General features: G+C 41.2%; 5 protein-coding genes across 7 annotated transcripts; 3 read left to right on the top strand and 2 right to left on the bottom strand.

Moving 5' to 3' along the window:
• Positions 1 to 228: 228 nt before the first annotated feature.
• LOC106362374 (probable ubiquitin-like-specific protease 2B) lies at positions 229 to 6,466 on the bottom strand. Of its 3 annotated transcripts, XM_048738278.1 has the most exons (17): positions 6,202 to 6,465; positions 5,439 to 5,893; positions 5,256 to 5,346; positions 5,119 to 5,156; positions 4,521 to 4,718; positions 4,329 to 4,404; positions 3,986 to 4,094; positions 3,637 to 3,693; positions 3,308 to 3,439; positions 2,879 to 3,079; positions 2,741 to 2,796; positions 2,573 to 2,666; positions 2,204 to 2,294; positions 1,933 to 2,052; positions 1,405 to 1,827; positions 1,116 to 1,312; positions 229 to 1,085 (listed from the first exon to the last, which is right to left on the bottom strand). In XM_048738278.1, the coding sequence occupies exons 1-17, from the start codon at positions 6,341 to 6,343 to the stop codon at positions 404 to 406; spliced, it is 3,162 nt and encodes a 1,053-aa protein (XP_048594235.1). In that variant the 5' UTR covers positions 6,344 to 6,465; the 3' UTR covers positions 229 to 403. The 3 variants fall into 3 exon arrangements, with proteins under 3 accessions (XP_048594235.1, XP_022546147.2, XP_022546146.2); XM_022690426.2 differs by having other exon boundaries at positions 229 to 1,312; positions 5,265 to 5,346; positions 6,202 to 6,466; XM_022690425.2 differs by having other exon boundaries at positions 229 to 1,312.
• Positions 6,467 to 6,505: 39 nt separating this feature from the next.
• Positions 6,506 to 8,823, top strand: LOC106362377 (universal stress protein PHOS34). The gene is made up of 5 exons (XM_013802259.3): positions 6,506 to 6,840; positions 6,910 to 7,013; positions 7,380 to 7,498; positions 8,226 to 8,320; positions 8,572 to 8,823. Exons 1-4 carry the CDS (start codon positions 6,639 to 6,641, stop codon positions 8,314 to 8,316), a joined length of 516 nt encoding a protein of 171 aa, XP_013657713.1. The 5' UTR covers positions 6,506 to 6,638; the 3' UTR covers positions 8,317 to 8,320; positions 8,572 to 8,823.
• Positions 8,824 to 10,620: 1,797 nt separating this feature from the next.
• LOC106362378 (aspartyl protease AED3) lies at positions 10,621 to 12,142 on the top strand. The gene has a single exon (XM_013802262.3). The coding sequence runs from the start codon at positions 10,661 to 10,663 to the stop codon at positions 12,017 to 12,019; it is 1,359 nt and encodes a 452-aa protein (XP_013657716.1). The 5' UTR covers positions 10,621 to 10,660; the 3' UTR covers positions 12,020 to 12,142.
• A 133-nt stretch (positions 12,143 to 12,275) lies between these two features.
• LOC106362379 (U2 small nuclear ribonucleoprotein A') lies at positions 12,276 to 14,288 on the bottom strand. The gene is made up of 7 exons (XM_013802263.3): positions 14,075 to 14,288; positions 13,952 to 13,992; positions 13,745 to 13,874; positions 13,458 to 13,663; positions 12,977 to 13,135; positions 12,684 to 12,818; positions 12,276 to 12,517 (listed from the first exon to the last, which is right to left on the bottom strand). Exons 1-7 carry the CDS (start codon positions 14,154 to 14,156, stop codon positions 12,512 to 12,514), a joined length of 759 nt encoding a protein of 252 aa, XP_013657717.1. The 5' UTR covers positions 14,157 to 14,288; the 3' UTR covers positions 12,276 to 12,511.
• A 190-nt stretch (positions 14,289 to 14,478) lies between these two features.
• LOC106346250 (cell division cycle 5-like protein) lies at positions 14,479 to 17,698 on the top strand. Its single transcript, XM_048738276.1, has 4 exons — positions 14,479 to 14,765; positions 14,856 to 16,586; positions 16,814 to 17,095; positions 17,205 to 17,698. The coding sequence occupies exons 1-4, from the start codon at positions 14,589 to 14,591 to the stop codon at positions 17,556 to 17,558; spliced, it is 2,544 nt and encodes an 847-aa protein (XP_048594233.1). The 5' UTR covers positions 14,479 to 14,588; the 3' UTR covers positions 17,559 to 17,698.
• The last annotated feature ends 41 nt before the right edge of the window (positions 17,699 to 17,739 follow it).

Genomic DNA, 17,739 nt, shown 5'->3' with positions numbered 1-17,739 from the left:
GGCCTTTATTGAGTTATATCACTATACTTGGGCTTTATGTGCTTAAGATAATCCTTTGCACGTATAATTAGTGATTAGTGCAAGCAAAGATTGATGAGGGTTGCTTCTGCTGTTTATACAGAAATGAAAACAGAAAGCATACGACCCTCAGCAGGCAAAGACATTCGATCGCTACAAACCATTAGTCACAAACGTCTACCTTTATATTATGGGTGTTGAAACCAATCCTAACAAAAATAGAGAATGTGATTTGGTTTTGGTCATACTGATGAAATATATTTTTTCAGTTCTTTTGAAGAAAAGTCTCCTACTTCGCTATAAACATTTTTCCTACAACGTGTTGGTTGATAATTAAATCCTTCTAACTAATCAAAGACCGAAGACCAAGTTATACATGTCATAATCAATTTATCTCCATCTCCTCAGCTTCTCCTGTGGAAGACAGCCTTGGCCGTTTGGCAGCTCGCTTCTCTTCTTCGTCCTCCGTTAGCTCCTTCTCCTTCTGATCGCAATCATCCCCAAGATCTTCACTCTTCTTCTCCTCAATTCCAAAAGCATCACTCGTCTTCTCCTCAGTTTTAAGATCTTCATTCGTCTTCTCCTCCTCAATCCCAAGATCTTCATTCCTCTTGTCCTTAGTTCTAAGATCTCCACTCGTCTTGTCCTCAGTTCCAAGATCATCCCTCGTCTTGTCCTCAATTCCAAGAGCTTCATTCGTCTTGCCTCCAATCCCAGGAGCTTCATTAGTCTTGTCTTCAGTTCCAAGATCACCACCCGTCTTGTCCTCAGTTCCAAGATCACCACCCGTCTTGTCCTCAGTTCCAAGATCACCACCCGTCTTGTCCTCAGTTCCAAGATCATCCCTCGTCCTGTCCTTGACTTCGAGATCTTCATTCGTCTTGTCCCCAATTCCAAGATCATTCTCCAATTGCTTCTCCTCGTCTCTGCCATCTTGACTCGATGCAACCACAAGCTCGTCTGGAGTAGATGGGAGATCTTCATTCTCAGTGTTGTGGTCAGTGATAGGACCCAGGGTTGCAGAAAATAAAGAGACCGTCTCTCTTGATGGACTCTCACCGGTTTCTCCTTCATTAATATTTTCCATTGGGATGTCTTCTATGATACCAATATCTTCTGAATCATTAGATAAGGAATCAGCCACACCTTCCTTCTGCACCGGCATCATACTTAGGTTCAATGAAGAGAACGAGGCAGATGCTCTCGGAGATGCAGTTCCAGTGATTCGTTGAAAGTTGCCGCCCTCTCCAGAGTTCAGACACATAAACTGTTCACCACTTTCCATCTCTACTTGCTGTCCAAAACAGAGAGGCAAATTAGATAATTAAAAGTTACATGTCCAAAATCAGGAGTATTGATCGTTAGCTTAACATAATTATTTAGTACCTCTGTTGCCAATGAGTTGTTACTAAGATGATAAAACGAAGATGGTTCGTCGAATGTTTGTTGTAGTTGTCCAAGTAATGATCCTGTGTTGTTGGCTCCTGCATCGAATAAATCCCTTAGAACCATACCGGAATCATTAACAGCTTGCAGATTCCTCATGGAAGATCTTTCAAGCAGAGTCATTTCAATTCCTTGTTCGTCTTGCGTCTGCGTCATATTCCCGTTACAGTCTATCAAGGGGGTGCATCTCCCAGAGAGAACCTCGATGCCCGTATTGTTATTGACGGGCACTGGACTTTCGCAGGACTGGTCCTGTTCATTAATCACTTCCCGTGAACGGTTTTCAAGGAGTTCAAAAATTAACTTCTCGATCAGAGTACGCTTCAGTGAGGCTTCCGCAGGAGGGAACCAGTTTAGATAAAGCTGGAAAAAAACAGAGAAAAAGCTTGATCAGCTCCATTTAGAGACTATATGTTCTGACTCTTTCGATCCGATACATGAGAGGTAACAATTAGAGCATAGACTTACAAAGTTGGAAGCATTGTATATCTTGAAAGGACTAAAATTCTGGGGAGCTTCAGCAAGAAATAGCTCCAAATAGTGCAGTAGAAAGAGGCCACAGTCGAATGAGTTCTCCTGCTGTGGCAACTGAAGTAGAAAGAGCAAGTCAGAAGATCACCTAAACTAAATCATTAACAGCGCGATAACTTCTTTTATATCACAGGAAATCGGTTTCCCAAGAGATAAAGAACGTATAAAAAGGCCTAGAGGGAAAAGACTTAAAGAGTAGAGGCCAGACCTCAAGGGAGACAAACCGCAAATTCATGAATCTGGAAGAAATATCATCCGATGTCTCCTTATGCCTTTCCTTCCACTCCTCGCACAAGTAACTAAATCAGCAAAATGCTTTTGTTAGCAACTTGCACTACCCAGCTAAAAACTTGAGCATGAAAATAGTTCCACACTTTATTCATAAGGATCAGAGAATGGAGTTACAACATTTTCTTCAACGAATAAGGTAAAGACAACATCAAACAAAAAAAATATTATCATCTCGTTGGGCAAGGGAGAAACGTAAATAAATGACGTATATGCAATGCTGTCAAAAGAGGAAGAGACCGAGATTAAATGACGAAACTGAAGCATGGCAGGAAGGGAGGTAACATACCTTTGGACTAGATTCTTAAGCCCTGCATGGCTCCCTTTTATAGAATCCATATGTAATATGCATGGTACTTTTGGGGAGTCATCTGAGTCTAGATCTGCAGAATCCAACATAATATAATATGCTGAATGATAATGAAATAGTAATAAATAAAGTAACATGTGACATTACCTGTACCATTAGCCACTTCACCAGGATGACATATGATTATCAAACTCCAGTGAAGACTGTCATTACCATTTAGCAGTGTGAGATCAGGAACTCAATACACATCCCACATAAATAGAAGTGCCATAAAAATGTTCGTACCTGAAATTCACCGGTACAAAAATGTAGTCCTTCCCAAACATGTCCACCTTCCTTGTCCACTTCCGGACACGTAAAAAAGCAGCCCTTCCATCGGCTATACTCGATGGATCTTTGTCGAGATCAGCAAGTTTACGGAAGAAAAAGCTGTTGAAGAAATGGAATCTCTGTCTCTCCTCCGCTTGAATCTGATTCTTCAAATAACTGTGAATAATAGAATAATACACTAAGCTGTCAATAATTAAGGTTAGCATCACAAGAAGAATTCAGTAAGACTACAACAGTAAAATCGTGTATTATATTGAGACCATCAACTAAGTAAGAGATTCAACTGTGTGATGAAAGTAATTTAACACAAACCCAAATAGACACTACAACGCATGTCAGAGCCTATACTATCTGTCAAACATTCCATCAGAGAGAAGAACTTACTTAATATAGAAGTCAATGATTGTATCATTCACAAATGTCTCTGGCTGCAAGAGCTCAACATCTCTTTTGCAAACAGAAACAGCATCTGGATCTCCCTTTGGATAGACAACATCCTCAAATGGTTCATCAAAGCTGAAAAGACAACATAAAACTCGCAGTTCAATATGAAATGCCACGACCCAGTGGTTTAAATTCTTTCAGTTATCTACTTCAGAGAGCCATAGAATATAAGTAGCGACGTACTTTGGAATTTTTTTCCCCAAAAGCAGAACAGAAGACAGCGTCTTGTTACAAAAGAATAAAATACAGCTCCTATAGATCACTCTTACCGTGGAAAATAACGCTTCCGTCGATGCAAGTTGTCCCCTGATACTTCCACGTCCTCACTACAATAAAGAAACAGTTATGGATGAGTTGGAAGTTGGAACAATAAGTCACCAAAGTACTCAGAATGTAACTAAAACCAAATATGAGTCCAGTGTCCTTCTTCTCATATTTGGTCCAGTTTGCTAGTGACTTAAGGTTTTCTCCCCTCATACGGTTCTAACCCAATGACTCGTACTCGTAGTTATGCAGCAAATAAAATTTCTTGTCATCACAGCATGCAATCAAAATTTTGAAATGAAAGTGGCAAAAAGAATGTGTTCCAATTAGCGTTCCGTAATATTAGAAGCTTACTCGAGGTCAGCACTCCATACAGCCGGGTATTTCACATGCAGCGAGTTAATTTGTTGTTGCTTCTCAGGCCAATTGTGATCTTTAACTGCAAACTTTAACTCCTCAATGTCTGGAAACCACACGAAGCAGTATAAAAGTTAGAAGAGGGATCCCCTAGTGTTGGAAAGAGATGACGCTTAAAAAGCCACTGTTCGATTTTTTCTGAAATAAAAATTTCTTTTATGACTCTTGGTCTTGCAACTAGTAATTTTATATACGATTTTAACAAGATATCTAGTTGCAGGGAAACATTCTGTGATAAACCCCAATAGCGTATATACAATAACTGAGCAAGTGAGCATACCTGTGGTGTGTTGCAAATCTTCATGGCATTTTTCATCCTTTAATAAAACTCGAATTCTGAGAATAATCAGTCCAACCTATGAAAGCGACCAGAAAAAATTGTAAGACTGATAGAGGTTCATATATGCAAAATAGTAAGTGAGCCCATCAAGTATCTTTCAAACTGGAAGCACACCATAAATGAAAAACTCACATTTTGGTACCAATTGTATTGAATACTAACTATGTCTTCAACTCCAAATTCACAACAGAATGGCCCTTCTCCATTATTATCAGGGTAGCTCTTTATTTTGATTCCATTGCATGAAAAGATTACCAGAGACGCAGCACAAGGCATATCCTTAAGCACAACATACTCTGGAATCATGATAACAGCCGTGTTTCTGTCGATCTGCCAAGTGGAAAGTGTTACTTGACAATTGTAACTCTTACTTTGAACATTCAGGCACAATTAAAAGTAGCCTTACTGTAGTGTAATCTAAAGATATATCCAGATGTATAAACTATCAACCCGTCCCATCAGAAATGTTGGTAAGAGGAATACCCATATTCCAACAACAGAGTGTGAAATAATTAAAATAATTAGGCTAAAGAAAGCAGGTTGCATTCTTTTCATATTATATACTACAATCTAAATTATATACAAACAAAGAAGCCCGGCTCATGCTTAAAGAGATAGAGTAAAACAAGTAAACCCCGATTTAATAAAAAAAAAAAAAACAAGTAAAACCCGATTACGTAAAAAACCACATTTAAAGGCTACAAAATTATGGCGTAAGAAAACTCATTACCTTTTCCATGTCATCAAAGCAGTGTTCAGCCATCCAATCTTTCAGCGATACAACATTAAAATCAATATCCAGTTAGAGATAGGAGGACATCAAAACAAACATATAAAGAAATATAACAAAAAGCCTTTAAGATGTACCTTCATCACCTTCTGAATCAGAAGCTTCACTCAACGCGGATCGATCACTCAAGCTTTCATCAATAGCTGACATCATATCAGTTCGCTCCGGCTGTAAATACGAAGAGATTAAAATACAAGCTAAAAATTTTTGAAGGCTTTCTCGTATACAAAAATAAAGCAATACAAGATAGATTTACATACACTGGATGAGGAATCCGAAAATGGTGAGTTAAGCTGGGGTTGACTATAAGATGAAGTTTCCGCGTAGAAACTCTTTGCGCTTGGCTGACAAGAGAAACTTTCCAGTCCATGATCTTCATCTGTTTCTTTCATGTGGTCTTCAGTATCAAAACCAAACATCAATCCATGATCATCGTCATCTACATCTGCTTCTTTTGCACGATCTTCGGTATTCAAACCAAACAACAATCTATGATGATCGTCCTCTACATCTGCTTCTTTTCCACGGTCTTCGGTATTCAAACCAAACACCAATCCATGATTTACATCGGATTCGGTAAAATGGTCTCTTGAGGACTCCTCAGCTTCTGTTGCTAAAGCAGGAGCATCTTCACAATGACGATCGACTACATCAGTAGCAGCCTCTGCACAACTCGCGCCTTCAACTTCTTTCGGAGCAGGTTCCTCCTGGCAAACTGACAGCAATTAACAATGTTCATAAGCATTCATAAATGATGCAAACATGTACACAACCAAACTGTTCAAAGATTCTGGAGAAACTGTGCAAATCATTATATAACTTACCAAAAAAAAATTCTAGTATCAGAGAAGCATTTAGCATCACTAACTCATACATGCTCCAGAAACGAAGCAATGTTCACTCAATTGTACGATAGAATGCGAAAATTTTAAAATAGATTTTGAAAAATTCTCAGCTAAGCTTCCGCTAGAACTATCACCGTGTGGAGCTAAAGGAAGAAGGAGAATAAGAGCAGAGACTCACAGCTTTGGATGCGTTGGCATTGCAGAATCGGAGAAACGGACGAGCTAGGGTTTGCGAATTTTTCCAATAGCTTTCCAGAAGCGGACTCAGCGAGCTCCTCGTCCTCTTCGTTGAAATCGAAAACATCAATGCTTTTCTTCATCGCTAGGAAAGTATCGCCGTGAGAAACAGCCGGAGATCGGCGAACGGAATCGAGAGTCGAGAGAGAGACGCCAAAATGAGCAAGTCAACAACGAATGCTAGCGCGTCTGAAATCCACGCGCGTATGTCACTTTACTATATTTATATTGAATATCTTCACTGCATAATTCAGCTATGAAATGACAGGTCTACCCTTCTTCTCCGCCGTGAATTTTTAAATAGTGGTGACGTGGACGCATCATTGAATCACAAAACTGAAACTCCGTCTAGAGAGATTGAATTTGAAGAAGTAACTCATGGATGTCTCGGGAAGCTTGACTTGCGTCGTCGTGGCTGTAGATGGAAGCGAGGTGAGCATGGAAGCTCTCAAGTGGGCTCTAGACAACCTCAAGCTCTCACCGTCTTCTCCCGATTCATCGTTCGTCGTACTCCACGTCCAGCCTTCGCCTTCTATCGCCGCAGGCGTTAGCCCCGGCACCATCCCCTTCGGTGGTCCCAGTTGAGTCTCGTTACTTGCTAAGTTTATGATCTGTTTGTTGAATTGACTCTTGATGATTTTGGATGAAGGTGGTGTGGAGGTCCCTGCTTTCGCCGCTGCGATCGAGCAGCACCAGAAGAGGATCACCGATGCGATACTCGGACACGCTCGTCAAATCTATGCTGATAGATCGGTGAGTAGAGTAGTGTACTGAGATCTAGTAGATTTGCTTATATCATTTGATTGATTTGAATCTGGAGTTGATACAGTAAGAATATACTTCGATAGGATAGAATCAACTCGATCCAATGTTGTATAACAAAGAATCCATCTTATCAGCTCTATACACACTCAGAAAAGCTCAAAGAAATGATGAACACACATACACTTTTTCGAATGAATTTTCAGAAGCTCCTCTTCACTCCTTTTGTGACTATGTTATAGTCGTAACAAACTCCTAACCGCTTCTCAACAACTCCAGTAATCGATAGACACGTGTCATTTACTTAATCTGTGAGTGTGTTGATTGATGAGGAAGTTGTGATGATTTACTCTTCAGGTGAATGTGAAAACGCAAGTGGTTGTTGGAGATCCCAAGGATAAGATCTGCGAGACTGTTGAGAATTTGAACGCTGATCTGCTTGTCTTGGGCTCTCGTGCTTATGGCCCCATTAAGAGGTAGATTAATCTCTTCTTATTCCACACTAGTATCTTGCCTTTGTGTGTTTTGGTGACCTGATGATGAAAGCTGCAAATCATAATTCAAGGCGTTTGTTCTTGACCCTTGGTTGCTTTCTGAATGAGTTGTCTGTTACTAACTTCTCTGTAACATCGTTGCCTGCCTGTTTATGAACTAGAATCTGCGTTGGCTTGAGCAATGAAAGAGCTTTCTGGCCTAATAGTTAGAACTAGAGATTGGTCTAAGCTAGGCATGATAAAATCCTTGAAGTTGCTGCAGTTGCTACTCGTTGTTTGTTGGATGTGTTATTATATATTTTGCAACATTTTTGATCTAGGATGCAGAAAACTCTCAAGTAAACATCAATGTTTAAAGAAACAGAACAGTGCATCCTTGCAACTATCATATTCATAACTCGATGTTTTGCTTAACAACATGTGGGATATGGATAATCAAACTGCTATGTTTTCTGAATTTGTCCCCTCATTTAGCAGAAGAAATGAAAAAATGTTAAGTCTTTAAACTTCTTTGGCGTGGTTACAATAGAATTAGGCAGTTAAACTGTACTTAATAGCAGACATATCTATGTTCATCCAGGAAATACTGATTTGGAGAAGAAAAAAATTCCCGTTTATGTTCCATATTGGTGTGTTTCTATAATGAGGTAAATCTTATTTAGTGGAGCAAATGCAAGTGTTGAATCCAGTTTTTTCTTTCTTTCAATAGGATGTTTTTGGGAAGTGTAAGCAACTACTGCACCAACCACGCTCACTGCCCTGTTGTGATAATTAAACCCAAGGAGGATACTTCGGGATAAGCAGGTAAACAAGTAATACCTTCTTGCACATTATGTCAGACATTGCAATCGATTGTTCACCCTTTATAAATGGTCAATCCATCTTAATCGACACACTCTATTCTTCATGTCGAAACCAGCCTAATAGTATTCCATGATTTGAAAAGGGCTTCTCAATAGTTTGTCCTTTATAACTTTATATCTCAAGATTTCATCAATGTCAAATTCGGTCTACAGTCTATCTAACAGAGTTATCCAATTGTCTTCATTTCTCAGGAGATATGTGCGCTTATGCAAAAGGGATATCAAAACCGTCTTTGTAAGTTTGTGAAGCTATGGAAGCGAAGCAAAGAATCCACCTGCTTTTTAAGTGTTATTGCATTGGTGTGTGAATGTAAAAATTAATAAGAGCTACAGAAACATTGGTTGGATCATCAGTCTCAAGCTCAGAATATTTGTTGTACTCAAGTATGTGTTGTATTCATATTCATCGTTTCTATTAATTTATGTGAGTTGCTGTCGCATCAATCATTTTGAGGAACGGTATCAGAGCTAACTGTTAAAACGCCAGTATAGAGCTAACTTGGCTTCGTAACATGAAGCTGATTATAACAAAAAAGGTACTGCTTCGGCCATCTTTGTTACCCCACCTCGTGAAGCTTTAAGCTGCTGCGAAGCTTTCCCCATTACCTCCCCAAATAGACCTGACAATTCAAAGGCCTTGGGATCATAAGGTTTGGCTCAGTGTTTTTAAAACCGGACCGGAGGCTGAACCATATAATTTTTGGATCACGGTTCAATATGGTTCGATCGGGTCAAATCTGGTTCAATAATCTAGTTTAATATATTTTTAATGTATAAATTTAAAAATAACTTTAGTAAATATGATACATAATGAAAATATAAAAAAAATTAAAATTTGATAATTTTAATATTTTTAGTAGTTTAATAACTCTGAAATCTAATCCGGCTATGTAACCGGTTCATGGTCGAACCAATTATTAGATCCAATCCGGCTATGTAACCGGTTCATGGTTTCAATGTTGGTCCAGTTTTAGAAACACTGTTTTGGCTAATGCTTGGGTAGCAAGTTTTATTTCGAGGAAAAAAATGTCACTCAAGAAAGTAAGGTTCATTTAGCAAATTGATAGGAAACATTATTGGATCTGAGGATCTCTATGTAGATCCATATTATATTGAAGTGTCAAAGGATAAAAGAAAGATAATGAAAATTTTCAGGATTATAAAATATGTTAAAATGGCTCGTGAACGAACCATGAGAGGAAAAGACAAAGAGGAATAGTCGATATTTTCATTACAACACGATAAGGGATGCTCACGGACTTACATAACTATGGACTGTTTTCTTTTATTACAACTTTTGTGAAACTTTTTCTTAACTAGTGTTGAAAGTTCACGTTAAAGATACCCAAACATAGAAACTGAAATAATAAAGTTAATGACGTTGTCGAGTCATGAATTATGAGAAGATTTCAGTAATTCCCAACTGGGTGAGAAGTTTTTTTTTTTTTTTTTTTTTCTGGTTGAGAAGTTAGCATAGCTTAAAAGAGTTGTGAAAGATCAAAGATGTAATGTGATATCGGATAAAGTTTTATAGTCGTGATGCCGAGCCCAAAATAATTTTTCTATAAATGAACTCCAGCGTAAGTTCAGTAAATTTAAGAGTTTCGATCTAAGGTGTGAACATGTATAGTTCACTCGTCTCGCAACCGAACAAAAAGAATGGAAGAAGAACCAAAAGAACAGTCTGTTAGAGTATTGTCATGATATGGCAGCAAAATAATTGGTGCGTTTGGTTTTTTGGTTGTTTAGCACTATCCAAAAACAAACTTCACTTCACATGCAAAACAATGCCTTTTTGTCCACACACTCTGTCTCCTCGTGACTTCTATCTTATTTCAACCTATCAAGTTAAAACTCACAACAGTGTATTCATTGGATTCAAGCTTTTCCCAGCTCCCTAATCGACATAAGCAATGTATATTTCTACAACCAAAAAACAATTTATGTAACAGTAGATTGGTGTGTTATAACTTTACAGAATTAATTGGTTTGGAATAACGCCGATGGATTCATACTCCACTCCTTTGCCAAAAGTATCTTCAATTCGAAACTGCAAATACTATAGTTTTGACCAAAATTACCAAGAAAAATTCAAACATTCACTTTTTTAAATCTCGCATGTGAGATGATCAACTCTGTCCTGCCTGTCCAGATAGACGTGACCGGACCGGATCCACCAACCACACCTCGACGTTGAGGGACATTTTCGTACTTTGGAGATAACTCTTTAGGCATATATATACATCACATTCAAAGAACATTATCTACTATCCACAAAACTATGGCCTCCTCATCTCTCCATTTCTTCTTCTTAGCCCTTCTCTTGCCGCTCACGCTTACCACCGCCACACGTGACACATGCGCCACCGCCGCTCCCGATGGCTCCGACGATCTCTCAATCATTCCCGTTAACGCAAGATGCTCACCCTTCGCAGCAAATCCTACCTCCACATCCGTCATGGACACCGTCCTCCACATGGCCTCCGCAGACTCTCACCGCCTCGCATACCTCTCGAGCCTCGTCGCCGACAAACCCAACCGAACCTCCGTCCCCGTCGCCTCCGCCAACCAGCTCCTCCACACGGGCAACTACGTCGTCCGAGCCAGACTCGGCACCCCTCCTCAGCTCATGTTCATGGTCCTAGACACCAGCAACGACGCTGTCTGGCTCCCTTGCTCCGGCTGCTCGGGCTGTTCCACCGCCGCGACCGCCGCTTACTTCAATCCTAACTCCTCCTCCACATACTCCACCGTCTCTTGCTCCGCCGCGCAATGCACGCAAGCACGTGGCCTCACGTGCCCATCCTCCTCGCCTTCACCACCGTCGTCAGTCTGCTCCTTCAACCAATCCTACGGCGGAGGCTCGTCCTTCTCCGCCTCGCTCGTCCAAGACACGCTGACGTTAGCCTCCGACGTCATCTCCAACTTCTCCTTCGGATGCATCAACTCCGCCTCAGGGAACTCTCTACCACCGCAAGGGCTAATGGGCCTTGGACGCGGGCCCACGTCGTTAATCTCCCAAACGACGTCGCTTTACTCAGGCGTGTTCTCCTACTGCCTCCCTAGCTTCAGGTCGTTCTACTTCTCCGGGTCGTTGAAACTGGGCCCAATGGGCCAACCGAGATCCATCAGATACACCCCACTCCTCCGCAGCGCTCACCGTCCTTCGCTTTACTACGTCAATCTCACAGGAGTGAGTGTGGGACCCACACAGGTTCCCGTTGACCCAACGTACTTGACGTTTGACTCAAGTTCAGGCGCCGGTACGATAATCGATTCCGGTACAGTAATCACCCGGTTTGTCCAACCGGTTTACGAGGCCATCAGAGACGAGTTTAGGAGCCAGGTGAAAGGGCCGTTCTCGACGCTGGGAGCGTTCGACACGTGTTTCGCGGCGGATAGCGATAACTTGGCGCCAAAGGTAACGCTGCACATGACGTCACTCGATTTGAAGCTGCCGGTGGAGAACACGCTTATACACAGCAGCGCGGGAACGCTGGCGTGTCTGTCGATGGCGGGGATACCGTTGAACGCGAACGCTGTTCTGAACGTGATCGCGAATCTCCAGCAGCAGAATCTGAGGATCTTGTTTGATGTTCCTAATTCTCGCCTAGGCATTGCTACTGAGGCATGCAACTGAGAGAAATATGTAATCTATTGTTCGTCGTCGTTTTGCCTTATTTGTACGATGTTTATTTGTGAAGGGTTCATGAATAAGAGAACCCATCTAGATTGATGAATGTTATTGATTTTCGGCTTGCAACTCCAAGAAAAGTCACTTCCACAAGTTTCTTATCTAGTTTAAGTTTTTTTTTTTAGTAAATTACATTTAGTAAAAGTCACTTCCACAAGTTTCTTATCTAGTTAAGTTATTGATAAATTGAGAAGAAACTATATAATGCAAAAAAACAGTATTGCTAAATTATGTGTGCAGCTTCTCTGCCTCCCTCTGCAAATGTAGGCTAAAGATTACATCCTCTAAGTCACTCTTTCCAAGGGTTCAAAAACAGATGCTCTTGAGCAGAAGTAGTTTACAAATTTCTAAAGGAAGTAACAGAAACCTTAAAGGATCGTGAAGCTTGTCAGACAATAATAGCTGTGAGCATTTGAGGATGAGTAACTGCCACACTTTCTATTCCTGAAGCACAGTAAATGCAGGGAATTTTCAGTTGATGATCCAACCCATGAATCCAAAAACATAAACATCAACCAGTCAAGCAGTTCTAAAATCAACACATATTTATCTACTTTAAAACCAAAAGATTCACTGAACAAGGAGCAGAAATTTAATATGACAACCCTACCTCCATAGGACCAGAACCGTCATTAACACCAGATGCAGGATCAGGAACTACCAGGCCTGCAGGAACCTGGCCAAACTTCAAAGCCTGTTCGAGTCTGGCAATTTCTTCTATCGTCTGTGAATTAATAATTGCAGCCTGCATAATCATCAAAATGAAAAACAGAAATATTACTATCAAACACAGAGCCTTTACTTGCTTCATATTTATAAACAAACAAATCAGCGAATAATCCTTTTTGTCCCTACACTACGCAGGTGAAAATCCATTTGACTCGATTTATAGATAAACCGCACCTTGATAGCTAAAATCTGCTCCTGTGTTGGGGCCACCACTTTTGGAGCCTCTGCATCTTCTGTAGTATCTGAAACTTTTTGAGCCACCTCCTGAGATACCTTCTTAACCTCTTCTTCTGCTTCCTTAGATGAAAACAAAGCCGCAGCTTCAGCTCTCTCCTGTTAGTAAACAATAATCGTCAGGTTTGTGGTTTTCTTCTTAGCACTTTCTAACTTACTAACTGAATATTATTGCGTAGAGTCAGGTTAAACCATTTAATGGTTTTCCATATGCTACGGTGGGCTAAAAGCTCAAGGGAGAAGCAAATGTTACAATATTAAGGAGCTGATTACGACACTACAAGTCTATAACACTAAGAAGCTGAATACGACACTACAGCGTCTACAAGAATCATAGGGAGGTACACTAAGGAGCTGATTAAGACACTACAGAGTCTATAACACAAGAAAAAACTTGGAAACAGAGTAATAAGCTCCTCACCTTAGCTTTGACTTTAATGAAATCTAGCACTCGAAGTGATTTAAGCTTGTGAATCACATAAAGGCGATAATTCGGCTTTTTGGTGATATTATTATCCAACAAACTAAGGTACTGAAGCTTTGGAATGGAGGCAAGGGGATCGATCTCAACCAAATTCACAAGCCTGTTGTTCGTAAGAACCAAAGTGTGCAGCTTCGGTAAGAACTCTGCAGAAGTAAACAAAACACTCAAACAATCTATTCACATTTACATTTCATTACAACACATTCAAAAGGAGGAGTCTTTACCTCCAATGTTAGGGTTTATCCGAGTGATCCGATTGCTATTCACAATCAGAGTCCCTAACCGGTTGAGAAGCGGAAAGTTCTCTAGCTTAACTATCTCATTATCAGACAGATCTATCGTATCGAACTGGTCCTGTAAGAAAAAAACAACACAATTTGATTAGTAATAAAAAAGGAAGGAGATTTACAATAGCATATCAGAGAAAGTACCTCAGTAGCACCCAAGTTCTCGATTACAGGAATCTTATTGCCTGCAACAAAACAGCGAGAGAAGGTGAGATTAGGGTTACAGAACAAACCCTAGAACGGTAATGGGGAAGATGATAAGTCTACCTCGTAGCTCCAACTCTCGCTCCTTGATGGCGTTGAAGAAGTGAGGACTGTTCCAGATCAAATCAGCTGTGAGCTTCACCATTGTTCTACTTACTAGGGTTTTACAGCTTCTGCGTCTCTCTGCTCTTCGGATTCAGAAGAACGAGAGAAAGAGATAGTCGAAGAACTCACGAAGACGGAGAAGTCTCTTTGGTATTATCACTCGGCCCATTTAAGTGCAATATTGGGCTATTTGAGCTGGCCCATAATAAAATAGCAAAAACAATTTAAAGGAAAGAGACGAGAGAGTGTAAGTCACATGTCTCTTTGCTATTATCACTCGGCCCATTAAAGCGGAATAATGGGCTATTTGGGCTGGCTTATAATAAAATTTCGTTATTTAATTTTTAAAAAAAAATTAAAAGAAAGGGACTACATTTCGATTGGAACTGTTCTTCTTCTTCGTTGTTTCGAGCCCTCATCTAGGGGGTTACTCTCAATCTCGCTTCCTCCTGTTCTTCGTTCCACCGCGAAGATGAGGATTATGATCAAGGGAGGTGTGTGGAAGAACACCGAAGATGAGATCCTCAAAGCCGCCGTGATGAAGTACGGCAAGAACCAATGGGCTCGGATCTCGTCTCTCCTTGTCCGCAAGTCTGCTAAACAGTGTAAAGCTCGTTGGTACGAATGGCTCGATCCTTCTATCAAAAAGGTTATGCCTTTATTGATTTGATTCTGTAGTTAGTAGAAAAGTTTATGCCTTTATGATGTTTACTGAGTTAGAAACTGTTGATGCATGCAGACTGAATGGACTAGAGAAGAAGATGAGAAGCTTCTCCATCTTGCGAAGCTATTACCTACTCAGTGGAGAACTATTGCTCCTATTGTGGGGCGTACACCGTCTCAGTGCCTTGAGAGGTACGAGAAGCTTCTTGACGCAGCGTGCACTAAGGACGAGAGTTACGAAGCAGCGGATGATCCGAGGAAGCTGCGTCCTGGTGAGATCGATCCTAATCCGGAATCGAAGCCTGCAAGGCCTGATCCGGTGGATATGGACGAAGACGAGAAAGAAATGCTTTCTGAAGCGAGGGCGAGGTTGGCTAACACTAGGGGGAAGAAGGCTAAGAGGAAAGCTAGAGAGAAGCAGCTCGAGGAAGCGAGGAGGCTTGCTTCTCTGCAGAAGAGGAGAGAGTTGAAGGCTGCTGGGATTGGTGGAAGGCATAAGAATAGGAAGCGGAAGGGGATTGATTATAATGCGGAGATTCCTTTTGAGAAGAGGGCGCCTGCGGGGTTTTATGATACTGCTGATGAAGATCGTCCTGCTGATCAAGTGAAGTTTCCGACGACTATTGAGGATCTTGAAGGGAGAAGAAGAGCTGATGTGGAAGCGCAGTTGCGCAGACAAGATGTTGCGAGGAACAAAATTGCTGAGAGAAGGGATGCTCCAGCAGCTATATTGCAAGCGAATAAGCTGAATGATCCTGAAGCTGTTAGGAAGAGGTCGAAGCTAATGTTACCACCGCCGCAGATTTCAGATCACGAGTTAGAGGAGATTGCAAAGATGGGGTACGCTAGCGACCTTCTTGCGGAGAACGAGGAGCTAACGGAAGGCAGTGCTGCTACTCGTGCGCTTTTGGCGAATTACTCACAAACACCAAGGCAAGGGATGACGCCCATGAGGACGCCACAAAGAACTCCTGCTGGTAAAGGTGATGCTATTATGATGGAAGCAGAGAATCTGGCTAGGTTGAGAGACTCTCAGACACCTTTGCTAGGAGGAGATAATCCTGAGTTGCACCCTTCTGACTTTACTGGGGTCACTCCTAGGAAGAAAGAGATTCAAACGCCTAATCCGATGCTGACTCCTTCAATGACTCCTTCGATGACTCCTGGTGGTGCTGGCCTTACTCCCAGACTTGGCTTGACGCCATCAAGGGATGGGTCTTCTTTTGCTATGACACCTAGAGGTACTCCCTTCAGGGATGAACTTCACATAAATGAAGACATGGACATGCACGAGAGCGCTAAACTCGAGAGGCAGAGACGAGAGGAAGCTAGAAGGAGCTTACGCTCTGGACTTACCGGGCTTCCTCAGCCAAGGAACGAGTACCAGATAGTTGCACAACCTCCTCCGGAGGAAAATGAAGAGCCAGAAGAGAAAATTGAGGAAGACATGTCAGACAAGATAGCTAGAGAAAAGGCTGAGGAGGAAGCGAGACAGCAGGCACTACTTAGGAAAAGGTCCAAGGTGTTGCAGAGAGATCTTCCTAGACCTCCAGCAGCTTCGTTAGAACTAGTTAAGAACTCGTTGCTTTCAGCCAACGGAGACAAAAGTTCTGTTGTTCCTCCTACTCCAGAAGAGGTTGCAGATGAATTGGTAAGAAAGGAGCTTCTACAGTTATTGGAGCATGATAATGCAAAGTATCCTCTTGATGAGAAAGCTGAGAAAAAGAAAGGAGTCAAGAACCGTGCTAACAGTTCTGGTTCTCAAGTTTCTGCAATTGAAGACTTTGAGGAAAATGAACTCGTAGAGGTATGAATATGAGTAATATCTTCCTTTACTCAGTTTACTTTTGTTGGTTAGCTGATTTATTTGTTGAACTACCTTTAGAGTCCTTAGTTTTTTCTTGGTTTGTGGATAGGTTGCTTGATGGATATTATGCACATGAATGTATATCCGCTCGTGGCTTGAAGCTACATCTTTGATCTGGTATACGATAGGGGGTTTGTAATGAAAAATTTCCATGATTTTTTTGATAGGCTGACAAAATGATAAAGGAGGAGGCGCAGTTTCTTTGCGTGGCAATGGGAAACGAGAACAAGACACTTGACGATTTCGTAAAAGCTCACGATGATTGCGTGAAGGATCTCATGTACTTCCCCACTCGTAATGCTTACGGACCCGCAAGTGTTGCTGTGAAGGCAGAGAAAGTTGCAGCTTTGCAAGTAGAGATGGAGAATGCGAGAAAAAAGATGGAGGAAGATGAGAAAAAGGCAGAACACATGAAGGCTAAGTATAAAACTTATACAAAGGGTCACGAGGTATGAATATATTCCTCATTGCCTTTATCTTGAATTCTGGAACTATAGTGTACGATCGCTCTTAAGTTTGGTGTAATGTTTAATGATTTACTATTTGTTCATTTGACAGAAACGGGCAGAGACCGTGTGGAGCCAAATAGAGGCGAGTTTGAAGCATATTGAGATTGGTGGAACAGAAGTAGAGTGCTTTAAAGCATTGAAGAGGCAAGAAGAGATGGCTGCGTCTTTCAGGAAGAAGAACCTGGAGGAAGAAGTGGTAAAGCAAAAGGAGACGGAGCGGAAACTGCAAGCGCGCTATGGGGAGCTGTTGTCAACGCTTGAAAAAGCAGAAGAGATAATGGTCGGGTTCCGAGCACAAGCATTGAAACAAGCGGACGTTGAAGATTCTCACAATCTGAAAGAAGCTAAGCTAGCCACTGGAGAGGAAGAGGACGTTGCCATATTCACGGAAGCTTCTTCTTAAACATCTGTCAGAACTTGAGTTTTGTATTGTTTCCAAGTTATAAGGATACGCAGCTTGACTTTGTATTTGGTTCCAAGTTTTATGAGTCATGACTTGTGTAAATGTTGTGATATTTCTCAATTGTATGCTTATTGCAATGATCGAGTATGACAGATCGTGAGAATCCTTAACCTCTTTAATA

This window comes from Brassica napus, chromosome A8, assembly GCF_020379485.1.
Source record: "Brassica napus cultivar Da-Ae chromosome A8, Da-Ae, whole genome shotgun sequence".
NCBI classification, from domain to species: domain Eukaryota; kingdom Viridiplantae; phylum Streptophyta; class Magnoliopsida; order Brassicales; family Brassicaceae; genus Brassica; species Brassica napus.
This window is presented reverse-complemented; position numbering and strand designations above follow the sequence as displayed.